Source organism: Octodon degus, unplaced genomic scaffold, assembly GCF_000260255.1.
Source record: "Octodon degus isolate 3935 unplaced genomic scaffold, OctDeg1.0 scaffold00287, whole genome shotgun sequence".
NCBI classification, from domain to species: Eukaryota; Metazoa; Chordata; class Mammalia; order Rodentia; family Octodontidae; genus Octodon; species Octodon degus.
Window position 1 is genome coordinate 1068241 of NW_004524863.1, and position 12486 is coordinate 1080726.

At 42.7% G+C, this 12486-nt stretch overlaps 1 protein-coding gene across 1 annotated transcript in view; it reads right to left on the minus strand.

Annotated features, from left to right (window-relative positions):
* Positions 1 to 992: 992 nt before the first annotated feature.
* The window catches only part of Rab5b (RAB5B, member RAS oncogene family), a 19074-nt gene continuing 7580 nt past the window's right edge, over positions 993 to 12486 (minus strand). Inside the window, exons 2-6 of the mRNA XM_004647088.2 lie at positions 7140 to 7403; positions 6321 to 6472; positions 4826 to 4948; positions 4036 to 4129; positions 993 to 3435 (exon numbers count right to left, since the gene is read on the minus strand). Coding sequence (XP_004647145.1) covers positions 3320 to 3435; positions 4036 to 4129; positions 4826 to 4948; positions 6321 to 6472; positions 7140 to 7302 — 648 coding nt within the window. The 5' untranslated portion in view covers positions 7303 to 7403 and the 3' untranslated portion in view covers positions 993 to 3319. The remainder of the gene's footprint in view (positions 3436 to 4035; positions 4130 to 4825; positions 4949 to 6320; positions 6473 to 7139; positions 7404 to 12486) is intronic.

A 12486-nucleotide genomic window follows, 5' to 3' on the forward strand; every position in this document is an offset into this window, starting at 1 on the left:
AAAAAAAAAAAAGAATAGTAGGAGTTGAAAGTAAATACAGGGTAAAAAAAACGCCAGTTGAGGTTGAAGCCACATGATTAACCAGTAAAACTAAGTCAGTGATTTCACTCTCTCTCCTTCCTTTCCTCCCCCTTTCTTTCAGTCTTCTGAGTGCTGGTATTACAGGCATGTGTCACTGTGCCTCAGTACCTGTTTAGTTTTAACCTCGGGTTTATGCACTTCTTTACGATACTATTATGGCAACAGACCCTTAAAATGTACACATAAATTTCTGCACTCCAAATGATTCACAAATGTCACTTTTCCCTCAAGTCTCATCAGCGGGCTGAGAGACTATACCTCCACATCTAGATACATTCTACCGAGGGGCTAAAAAGATAAAATTAGGGTTACATTTGAGAAACTATATAGCTTTTTTTAATTAGGGTTGATTTGACAGTAATGAGTTATTTTTCAAACTGAATTCTACTATTCAAGAAAAGATTAACATAGGGGCCAGGGAGATAGCTCAGTAGAATTAAGCGCTTGCCTGGCAAGCAAAAGGGCCTGAGTTCAATCCCTGGTTCAAAAAACAAAAACAAAAAAACATGTTTACAATGGGCCCGTAATTTGTATGTCTTACCTTGGACGTTAGTAAAAAAAACAAAACAAACCGAAGTGGTTAAATCCACTTGTACCACCAGTGATTCGAGCCACCCAATGGGACAGTCATGCATGTTTAGCAGCTCAAACCAGTGGGAATGTATTAAAGGGAATAAGGAGGTACCAAGATAGAAGGGGATATGTTTCTGATTTCTAGTATGAGACAAATAGCAAAAAACAAAGCAACAGTCCAATGCAGTTTCTTTTTTTTTTTTTTTCTTTTTTACTTACATTAAATACATCGGTAAATCAGCAGTCGCATTCTGTTACCACGATTGTTATGTAGGGGAGGAAAGGGAAAGAAAGGCAAATGCTTTCTTAGAAGAAAAAAAGAAAGAAAAAAAAAAAGACACCCCTCCTCCCCCAAACAAAACAAAAAAACTGATCAGGAAAAAAAGATGTAGAGCTAGGAAATATTTAAAACTAAGATCCTTAAGCCCAAAAGGGCTCAAAGGAGGGCAGAAAAGCTGGCAGAAATAGAGGGAAGGCAGCAAGATAGGCCTGGAAGCTAAGGCCAACACTGTCCCTAAGGCGGCAAGGGAAGGTGAAGCCTGGGGAAAAGGTTTCCCAGCCCCAAGGGAGGGAAACACCTTCACTCCTGCTTCACGCAGAAGGCTGCACACAGAAAGAATTTGATTCCTACAAGACTCAGACAGCCATCTTAGTTCTTCCACTTGTAAGAAGGATGCACTGGGTGCTTTGGGGGAGGGGTAATGGGTTCTGGGGAAAGAAGGGAAAATGTGAGTTGTTTCAGGGCCATGGGAACTAAGGCTGCCCCTGGAAAAGGAAGGGAATTGTGGCCAAGGTGGAAGAACCTAAGCTGGGTCCTTCACAAGCCAAGCCTCATGCGGATTTCTCAGCTGCTCTGGGACAAAAGGCAATCTGCAAGCCGAAGGGCAGAAAGTTCCAATCTTACTGTGGTTTTTCCTGACTTTCTTCCCCCAAATTCCCAAAACTCTGGGCTGGAACAAGAAGGAACTTAAGAGTTCTCTCTTCCCTGGATGGTTTCCCACAGACATCCTAAAATACCTGATGAAAGATGTGAAGAGAGGCTAGAGATCTGAGAACCTACCAAGGTTCTCTGATGACAAGAGACAGTTGGGAGGTACCTTCAGTGCTAGTCACTTCCTGTCCCAGCAACGGGTGACATGATGAGAGAGCGCGCCATCATCAGGCCTCCGTGGTTCTAGCCCCTAGTGGTACACTGGTTGCATGGGAGGGTAAGAATGGGGATAAGGATGTAAGAACTATAGTCAAGATACTAACAAAAAAAAAAAAAGGTCCTGATGGGAGGCAGAACAGACTATATATAGTGAGAATGAAGATTATACCTATTTACAGGAAAGTAGAAAAGATATGGTAATAGATAGCAAAATGAATGTGAACCCTGGGGACAGAAAATTCCTCCCTTTTGTCTGACCTCTCTTTACTCCCCTACCTTGGCCTATGCTATCCTAAGCCACTCCCCAGTTGCTCAGTTAATTTTCCACAAAGGCAAATCTATATGTAAGAGCCTGGCAAGAATAAACGTTAAGAATTAGACTTGGAGGAAGAAACGAGCAGTGGAGACTGTGCTTGAGTAGCTGCCACTGGAACTGTTTTCTGTAGCTCGCCCCCCCCCATCCCCTACCTTTTACTTCAGCCTCTGTTTAATTAAAAAGATGAGAGGGCAGGTAAATCAATCAGAAACCCCATAAAACAAGTATCCCGACCGAGCTACCATCAATTAAAGTGCAAACTGCAGGGGATATGGAGGGTGGGGCTGAGGCCACCTAACAGGCCAGGGGTGAGGGGAATGCATATGTATAATCAGAGGATGGGTATTAGAAACCGGCCCCTCCTCCAATTAGATCACAGCAAAGCTGAAGGTGCAGGCAACCAGTGAAGATTCTTTGGAGGACTCGAGGCTCCAATCCCTTCTTGGGGAGAAGCTGTCTAAGAGATGGGTAAGGAAAACTGGGCCTTGGAAAAGTTCCAGAGCCACAGATGAGCCTACACAGATCAGTCAGCTAACATGACTCCCACATGGTTCCTGAGAGCTTGCCTCCTCATGCTCACCTCTCCCTAGGAAAACCCTCCACCAAGGTCAACTCATGGATACTGCAGTGTTTTCAAATATGAGACTCCAATTGAATAAAAACAAAAATGAACTTTTCTTCCTACTGCTCTGAGCCTTATTCTTCCCCAGGGCCTGTAACATACCGAACTAGAAAGCTCCCTTCTCAGTTTCTGGGTTCACCACCTTCTCCATCCTGGGAGAGGAGGAAAAGAGGATCAAGAACAAGGATTAACCAAAAACAGAGAGAGGGAGGGGCAGGAGACAAAAAATGTTTGATGAAAAAAATGGGGAAAAACACAGGGGAGGAAGAGGAAAGATAAGTAGGTCACTGTGTTGCACCTATAATACAAAGTGAAGAAAGTTTGTTTTGGAAGGTAAGTCCTGGGGATATTTGACCCCCAAGCCCTCAAGTAGAGGGTAGGAAGCCAGTGGCAACAGCTGCCTGGTGTTGGTTGCTGAAGCGTTAAAAAGTGCCATGACAGAGCTGTCAGGAGGCAGCCCTTGGGAGCCAGGGCTCAGTGTGCTGTTACCGTAGGGGCTGTGTGCTGAGGGGTGGGGACAGAGGTTATTTCTTAGCTCTCGTGCTAGCTCCGTACTTGTTTGCTGCTAGCCATCCCCTCAGTTGCTACAACACTGGCTCTTGTTCTGCTGGGACTGCTCATGGAGATCCACACCTCGGCTTCGGCCTGCTGCACCCCCCAGATTCTGGGGTTCACTCTTTGGCAACTTCTTAGCTAAAGATAAAAAGAGAAGGAAACAAAATATGGCAGGTTTTATTCAGCCCAAAATACAAAGGCTACTAAAACAGGGAAAATTGTGGAAAACTTGAGAATAGAATGTGTTCTGAAGAGTGGGATATTCACTGCTTACAAACTACACTGAACACAAGCAGCCTAAGCTGCAGCCAAAGGATGGAGGTCACCACAGAAAGCTATTTCCACAATTCACTACGGAGCCCATGCTGCTCTCAAACTCAGGGCAATCCTCCTGCCTCAGCATCCCAAGTGCTAGGATTATAGGTGTGCCACACCATGCCTAGGTCTGGCTTTGCTTTTTGTGGTGCTGGAGAATAAAGGCCCAGGACTGCTTGGCAAGCACTCTACTATGTTACACCCCAGCCCCATACCTAAAGGTTTTTTTTTTTTGGTGCTACCAGGGATCAAACTCAGGAATTTGCACTTGCCAAGCAGGTGCTTATACCACTGAGCTGTCACCCCAGACCACTAAAGTTTTTATAAAAGGAGCCACTCTTACCTATTCTTGATTTTGGCTAGTGATGATTTTACCTACTGACAAGGGTAAGTCAGAAAGACTTCAGGCTGCTTTGATCTTACCTATTGCCAGGAAGAGATCATTCACGTTCATGGCTGTCTTGGCTGAAGTCTCCATAAACAATAAACTGTTGTCATCTGCATATGCTTGGGCCTCCTACAAGAAGTGGGATATATCAGTGCTCAGAAGGTAGAGAGTAAGTGTTGTTTTCTTATTCCCATGGATCACCAGGGCTGGCCAACTTTCTAGGTTCCTTCTCTCCACGAATGTACCTTTGAGCCAAGTTACCCATTTGGTGATGACTCCCTTGAGATAGATCCATGTCCACTCAGTTCAACAAACAGATGTCAGGAATAGTAATTATGTTTTTGGATTCTGACACTAAATAGCTGCTTAGCTCAATTTTTGTTTTTAAACAGTTGTAGGGATCTAACCCAGGAACATAATACCAGCTTTATTCCCAGCCCAATTTATTTTCCGAGACAGTGTCTCCCTAAGTGGCCCAGGCTGGGCCTTGAATTTGTAATCTGTCTGCCTCAGCCTCTACAGTATGAGATTACATGTGTCTGCCACTGTGCCTGGCTCGTTCCCTCAAAATTTAATTGTTCCCTCTTTCCTATTTTCATACTGCTACCCCAACAGCTGGTTGTACTACTTCTCTATTCTGAAATTCTCTTTTGACTCCTTTAAAATCATTAGGCTGTCATTAGGTCACAGTGTTGCAGTATTTAACCTGTTTAGGACTGAAGAACCAGATAATGAATGCCCTAAAATGAGGTCTTTCAGAGAGGACCGGCTTAGAAAGAGGTATACAGAGGCAGTGTGCTACAGGGGAACTCTGGGCCATCTTACTTCATATTCCACCATGCGCTTGTTGGCTAGGTCAGCTTTGTTCCCTGCCAGGGCAATGACAATGCTGGGACTGGCTTGCCGCTGTAGTTCCTTCACCCATGTCTTCGCGCGTGCAAAGGTTTCCTAGGAAAATGTGAGAGAGATGAGGTGTGGGTTGGGATGACTGCCGGTACACAGCCATCACCTTCAAAAGCCAGTCTTGTGGCAGACCAATAAAGGAGAATAGAGGCCTCTGTGAGCATAAAGGAGAAAGGCAGCATGTAAAGGATGACGGCATGAGGCAGGGTCTACGGAAAAATAAGTAACAGCTGAGATCAAGTTTTCACCTGGACATGTACTAACGGTAATAAGGCAGATGAATCTTGTGTTACTTTAATTGCTTGTACTTATGTTTGAGTAAAAGCAGGATGGGTCAGACTCAGGGGTCCTCTGCCTAGAGGCAAGAGCTTCTTGGCTGCCCACATGATAAACTGACTCTGTTGTCTTTCATCCTTGTTTGCCTTTGGGTCAGGGTGACAAAGTCCTACAAGTAGTGCCTTGGTCGAGGAAAGACTGGAGTGGGCTGATTCCCCACAGGTGGCATCTGGGCAGGGATCTGGATTGGTGTTAGAACAGTTCCCTATGCAGTCTCACAACTCATCTCTTCTAGAGTCCTTCCCTCACTGAAACCATGAGTCTCTGCTAATTCATTAATTGTCTTCTTACAAGCATAATTTGTATGTTTATATTTTGCTATTTAAAGAACCCATTTCCCAGGGGCTGGGAAGATGGCTCAGTGGAATAAGTGCTTCCCTGGCAAGTGCAAGGGCCTGAGTTCAATTCCCGGTTCCACCAAAAAAAAAAAAAAAAAAAAAAAGAACCCATTTCCTCTCCCCTAACAATTTTTGGGGTTTTTTTGAGATAGGCTCTCACTATCAGGTTAGGTTTAAATTTACTATGTGAGGGCTGGCCAAATAGTTTAGCCAATTAAAGCACCTGCAAGCAGGCACAGGGGCTGGGGGTTTGATCCCCAGGCCTGCTATGCCACACCCCCCACACCTGCCTAGCGAGAGGGCAATTAAGACTGGGTGTGGCGGCACATGCCTGTAATCTCAGCTCTTGGGAAGATGTAAACAGGTGGATCACTAGGAGTCCAATCTAGTAGTGAGACCCTGAATACCCTGTAGACCATTCCCTGGAATACAAAGAAAAAATATAAAATAAAATAAAATAAAATAAAATAAAATAAACTTCTATGTAGCCCAGGCTCACCTAAAACTCAATGATCCTCCTGCCTCAGCCTCCCAATTGCTGGGATTATAGGTGTGTGCCACTCAGGCTCTTCCCCCACCAAATTTAATTCCTGTAAATAAAAAGACTGTAGGGGCCAGGGAGATGGCTCAGGAGAATAAGCGCATCCCTGGCAAGCGCAAGGGCCTGAGTTCAATCCCCGGTTCCACCAATAAATAAATAAATAAATAAATAAATAAATGGACTGTCTTTTTAGCCTACTTACCTGATTAGTAATATCATAAACCACAATTGCAGCTTGAGCACCCCTGTAGTACATGGGGGCTAAACTGTGGTATCGTTCCTGACCAGCTGTGTCCCAGATCTCAAACTTGACTGTTGTATCATCTAGACAAACGGACTGGGTAAGGAAGGCCGCTACAGATAATAGAAAAAGAAGCTGTAAGTAGAAGGTGAATGTGAACATCCCATGCCCTCCAAAATATCTTCACTATCAGTCTAAGACTAGTTACTACCTAAGCCATTCAGCTTAGTGTTCTCCTTACATATATAGCCTGAAACCAGGATTGAATTCCTTTTGCTAACTTTTTCTTGCAAAAATTTCCATGGCCAAGGATGGGAGCACACAACAAACAAACTTTTATCTGCTCAAGATTCAGCTCAACTGAATTTTACAGAGATTAAGATGATAGAGTAGAAAGTGAAAGACAGAAGTAAAAAATTAAGATTTTTAGACTGGGTGTGGTGGCGCACGCCTGTAATCCCAGCTCTTGGGAGGCTGTAAAAAGGCGGATCACTATGAGTCTGATCTAGTAGAGAGATGCTGCACACCCTGTAAGACCCTTCCCTAAAATTTAAAAAAAATAATCATTTAGTATTTTCTTGGAATATCAAGATCAAGCTCTCTTTTAGAAAGCAAAAGATATGAAGGTATACCTGATTTTAGGCCTTATGCTTTGTTATTACACAGGGATTCTATTCCCTGGGTGACAAGCAGGTAAGTGCGTCAACTCTACAATTAGGTCTTAGAGCTCCCTTCTGAGGTTCTACTAAGTGTTGAACTTCTTCTTTCCAAGGTACTCACCTCCAATAGTACTCTCCTGGTACTCATGGAACTGCCCTTTGACAAAACGTAATACCAGGCTAGATTTTCCCACTGCAGATTCCCCCAGCAAGACCAATTTGAACTGGCATATCTTGCTGGCCTGGGGCTGCCCATTGGGCCTGGTCGTGCTTCTGCTCGTCATGGCCAGATGATGAAAGTGGGAAAGGGTGGAGGGAGGGGGGGTGCCACAAAGCGGCAGAGGGGGGAGGGGGGAGGGGAGGGGTCTTCCAAGCTTTAACAGTCCTGCAAGAAAAAAGGTAGATGAAATTAGACATAGGTCTATATCATTTGTAGTCACTTGTTAGAGAAGGGACAAAATCTCATTTCCTTGTTCCTTTAAGGACTGTACTCCTGTAATCATCCACTATTAAAAGATTACAGCTCTGAGGAGGTCTCAGGAAGCTGACATTCAGTGTTAAGAATGGGGACAGTAAATAAGAACTGCTTCTGAAATAGAGCTTGCTCTACCACAAAGTCTCCAACTGCCAAGGGAGCTAAAACAGAAACTGAAAAGTTTATCATCTCCCATTAGTTTTCTACCATCTTCAAGGATTTTTGAGTTACAACTTGATCTACATTTAATTGGTCTAAAGAATACCCAGGGGGCTGGTGAGATGGCTCAGTGGTCTAAAGCACCTACTTAGAACAAGCTTAGCAAAGCACAGGGACCGAGGTTCAATCCCCCAGCACCACATGCCGGCCAGCCCCGTCCCCTGGTGAGCTGAGCTGGCCACACAGACACACGTACACACACACATAAATAAATAAAATTAAAAAATAAATAAATAAATAAATAAATAAAGAATACCCAGATCCATCCACAAGCACCCTAGGAAACCAGGATCTCCTCAGTATCTTGATGCTGTGCTTTTTTTCTAGCACTTAAAGAGTGCCTTCTGAGGAGGGGTGACTCTTATTACAGTCTTAAGAGTAGATCTCTTAAACACTAGAAAAAAAGCACAGCATCAGTTTCTTAACTTGTGTGTATATATACATATACACAAGGTCTCATTGTGTAGTTAAGGCTACACTTGAACTCACTGTGTAGTTCAGGCTGGTTTTGAATTTGTGGCAATCCTTCTGCCTTGGCCTCCCAAGTGTTCAGGTTATAGGTATGTGCCACTATGCCTAATGGCAAATCTTTGTTTTTACTTTATTTTTTTGTCTTTTTGAGACAAGATCTCACTATGCAGCAGAGGGTGGCCTTGAGCTCTCTTTGTATTCCAGGCTAGTCTGAAACTTGAAATGACTGTCCTGCCTCAGCCTCCCTGAGTGCTAGGACTGCAGATGGGCACCATCAAACCTAGCCCTAAACCTTTTTTTTTTTGTACCTGGAAGTGAACTCAGGACTTTGCACTTGCCTGGAAGGTGCTGTGTTGCTGAGCTATATCCCCAGCCCAAACCTTTGATTTTTAAAAAAAATTCTAGTTTATTTTTTTGAGACAAGGTCTCACTATGTAGTCCAAGGTGGCCTATGCTATCTGCAAATTCCAAGTGATCCTCCTGCCCCTGCTTCTCAAATGTTAGGATTATAGCCACGCACTATCATGTTGTGAGATTTTCAATCAAATTTCATAATCCTGACACTGAAAAAAAGTAGGGAACTATAAAATTCATAGGAATTAACCTAGAGCATACAAAACCTATCTTTAAAACCAAAGACTTACCTGAATTATAACTTGCTTATTCAAATTTTTTTCTCTAAAGAAATTGATCCATTTTTGAAAAGGGTTTGATTTTAATATTTCAAAGAACCAACTCTTCAATTCATTGATACTTTATATTATTCTTTTAATCCCCAATACATTAATTTCTGCTCTGATTTTATTTTATTTTTTTATTTTTTTGGTGGAACCAGGGACTGAACTCAGGCCCTTGCACTTGCCAGGGAAGCGCTTATTCTACTGAGCCATCTCCCCGGCCCCTCTGCTCTGATCTTTATAATTTCCTCCTTTATATGAGCTTTTGGCTTAGCCTGCTCTTATTTTTCTAGAAGTTTGAGGTTTACCATTAAGTTGTGTATTTGCTCTTGCTCTGTTTTCCTGGTAAGTATGCAATGCTATAAGTTTCCGTCTTAGGACTGCTTTCACTGTGTTCCATAAGTTCTGGTATACTGTACTGTCATTATCATTTAATTGTAGAAACTATCTAATTTCTTCCTTGTAAAGCTGATCTACTGAATCCAAATCATACTTTCAAGTGTGGAGACATCATATCCTGATGTGAGGAGAAACATTTAGCCACTACAATGAACGACTTTGGCATAACATTAGGGTTTATAAATGCAACAATCTTACTAATTACATAATAAGAGAAAACCAAGTAGGAGGCAACGCAGAGGAACAACGGTTCTAGAGTCCAATTCTATGGTTTGTTTTCTAGCCCTACAAGTTACTGAACACATGGAAGCATTTGTTTCCTCATCTATAAAACGACCTAATCTTAAAACCAACTATTACATAAGACTATTGTAAGGAGGGCCGGGGACATGGCTCAGTGGAATAAGCACTTCCCTGGCAAGTGCAAGGGCCTGAGTTCAATTCCCGGTTCCATCAAAAAAAAAAAAAAAAAAAAAAAGACTATTGTAAGGGTTAAATGAGATAATAACCAAGAATATAAGTTGTTTTTTTTGTTTTTTTTTTTTTTGAGATAGGGTCTCAATGTGTTGCCTAGGCTGGCCTAAGACTTGTGATCCTTCTGTCTCAGTCTCCCAAATGCTGGGATTATAGGTATGCATGACCATTCCCAGCTAGAATTTAAGTATTCAAGAGGTGGCCAGAGAGTTCAGCAGATCAAAGTGCCTGGTTAGGCAGATGCAGGGACCGGGTGCATCCCTGGTGTACTGGCCCTGCCCCAGGGGCATAGCGATAAGAGACTGAGCATGGGTGGTGCACTGTAATCCCTGCCCTTGGGAGGCTGAAAAAGGGAGGAGCACTACAAATCCAATCTGTGTACTGAGACCCTATACTAAATACATAAAAAAAAAAAAAAAAAGAATTTAAGTACTCAAACTAAGTACTCAGTAAGTATTAAGCTCTCTAAACCTTAGTTTCCTCCACTGGAAAATGAACAAAAATACTACTGAGTAGCTATGGAGATTAAATAAAAGATGGATGCAACAGAGTACTAATAAGAATAGCTAATTATTGTTACTCAGTGGTCCAGTTTTTCTTTTCTTTTGAGACAGGGTGCAGGCTAGCCTCAATTTGCTTCTTCTGTTCTCCTGCCTCAGCCTCCCAAGTGCTGAGATTACAATTTTGTGTCATCACACCTGGCCAGTTTTTCTTTTATGCCCAGAAAGGATGAACTTCATTTATATTAAAGTATATATCAATATTAGTTATCAACATATTCCTAAAAAGCAGTCATATGACAGAAAAAGGAAAAGAGGAAAAAAGGAGTGAAGAGAAAGAAGATTGAGATAGAGAACTCAAAATAGAATAATTGAGAGGATGTGATAATAAGTTACTCTGATTCTACAGAGTATTCTACAATCCCATAGGCCAGTGCTGGCAAACCTTTTAAAGCTTTCAATGACAAACAGTCCAGGCAACACGAGTGCCATGGGTTTGCCACCACTGTCCTAGGTCAGTAAGTCCTAAGAATCTGGACATACATCAACCATGTCATGATTAAAGTTTTGTTCATTTATGGTGAGATGATAAAAATGATGTAGCAAATTTTTCATAAGGCTAAGTTTATTCAACTTGTGCATCCTTACTATGAATTTTCTTTTTTTCCTTTTTTTGGTTTTATGAGCAGAGTCTATGTATGTAGTTCAGGTTGGTCTTGAGCTCCCAGGTAACCCAGGCTGGTTTCAAACCTGTAATTATTCTGCCTCAGCCTCCCAAATGCTGGGATTATAGATATGCATCAATACTTTTTAATTTTAGGGAAGGGTCTACAGGGTGTTCAGGGTCTCACTACTAGATTGGACTCATAGTGTGCATCATTACTCCTGGCTTTGTCTTAATTTTCTCTGGGAGAATAGGAAAAAAAATGCATAGTTAAAGCTGTATATAGGGGGCTGGCCAGATAGCTCAGCGGATTAAAGAGTCTGCACAGGGACCGGGGTTCCATACCTGGCATGCTATGCTGGCCTAGCCCCTGGGACACACCAAGACAGTGACTGAGACTGGGCGTGGTGGTGCACACTTGTAATCTCAGTGCTTGGGATGCTGAAAACCGGAGGATCACTAGGAGTCTGATCTGTGTAGTGAGACCCTGTACTAAATACATTAAGGAAAAAAAAAAAAAAAAAAAAAAAGCTGTGCATAGGGATGCATACCTGTAATTCCAGTACACAAGAGGCAGAGATTGGAAGATAACAACTTTGAGGCCAGCCTAGGCAATTTAGCAAGGCTCTTGTCTACCAAGAGGCACTGGTGAGGATGTAGCTCAGTGCAAGGCCCTGGGTTCAATCTACAGTACTATAAAAACACAGAAACAAAAACTCACATGGTCCCACCCTATTTCTGTAAAACAAAACAAAATTTTGTGCAGAAAATGGTCTAGAAGGACACGTACTTGCCTACCAACAGTGGTTATTTTTAGCCCAGTGCTGGAAGCTCAAGCCCAGCCTGGGCAATTTAGCAAGATCCTGTCTTGAAATAAAAGATTAAAAAAGGGCTAAGACGTAGCTCCTAGGTTCAGTCCTCAGCACCACCAACCCTGTGCTTCCTGCAAAACTAGAAAAATTCCATTTTTCTTGAGAGAGGGTCCCAGGATCTATGTGGTACAGGCTGGCCGTGATTTTGCAGTAATCTTGCCTCACCCTCCCCAGGGCTGGGATTACCAGCATGTATCACCACACCCATGCTAGTTTTTGTATTTATTTTCTCAAATCTTTTAACTATTTCAAAGCATGTAGGGGCCAGGGAGATAGCTCAGTAGAATAAGCACCTGCCTGGCACAAGCAAGGTCCTGGGTTCAATCCCTGGTACCGCCCAAAAAAAAAAAAAAAAAAGCTGGTGATTCAAGTAACAGGACATTTAGATTCAATGTTACTATTCTATATTATGAGTGTTAGAATGGACTGAATTTTCATGGCCAGACACACTGCTCTAATCTTGAAAAAACTGGGGGGGGGAAAAAAAGAACAAACTGGGAGCTGGGGAGGACTGTAAAAATAGGAAAATCACGGGCACACCTGGGTTGTTACTAACCCCCAGAAACAATAAGCAAATTTTCTTGCTACTAAAAAACCCTGGATTGGGCCGGGGAGATGGCTCAGTGAAATAAGCGCTTCCCTGGCAAGCGCAAGGGCCTGAGTTCAATCCCCGGTTCCACAAAAAAAAATAAATAAAATAAATAAAAAACCCTGGAT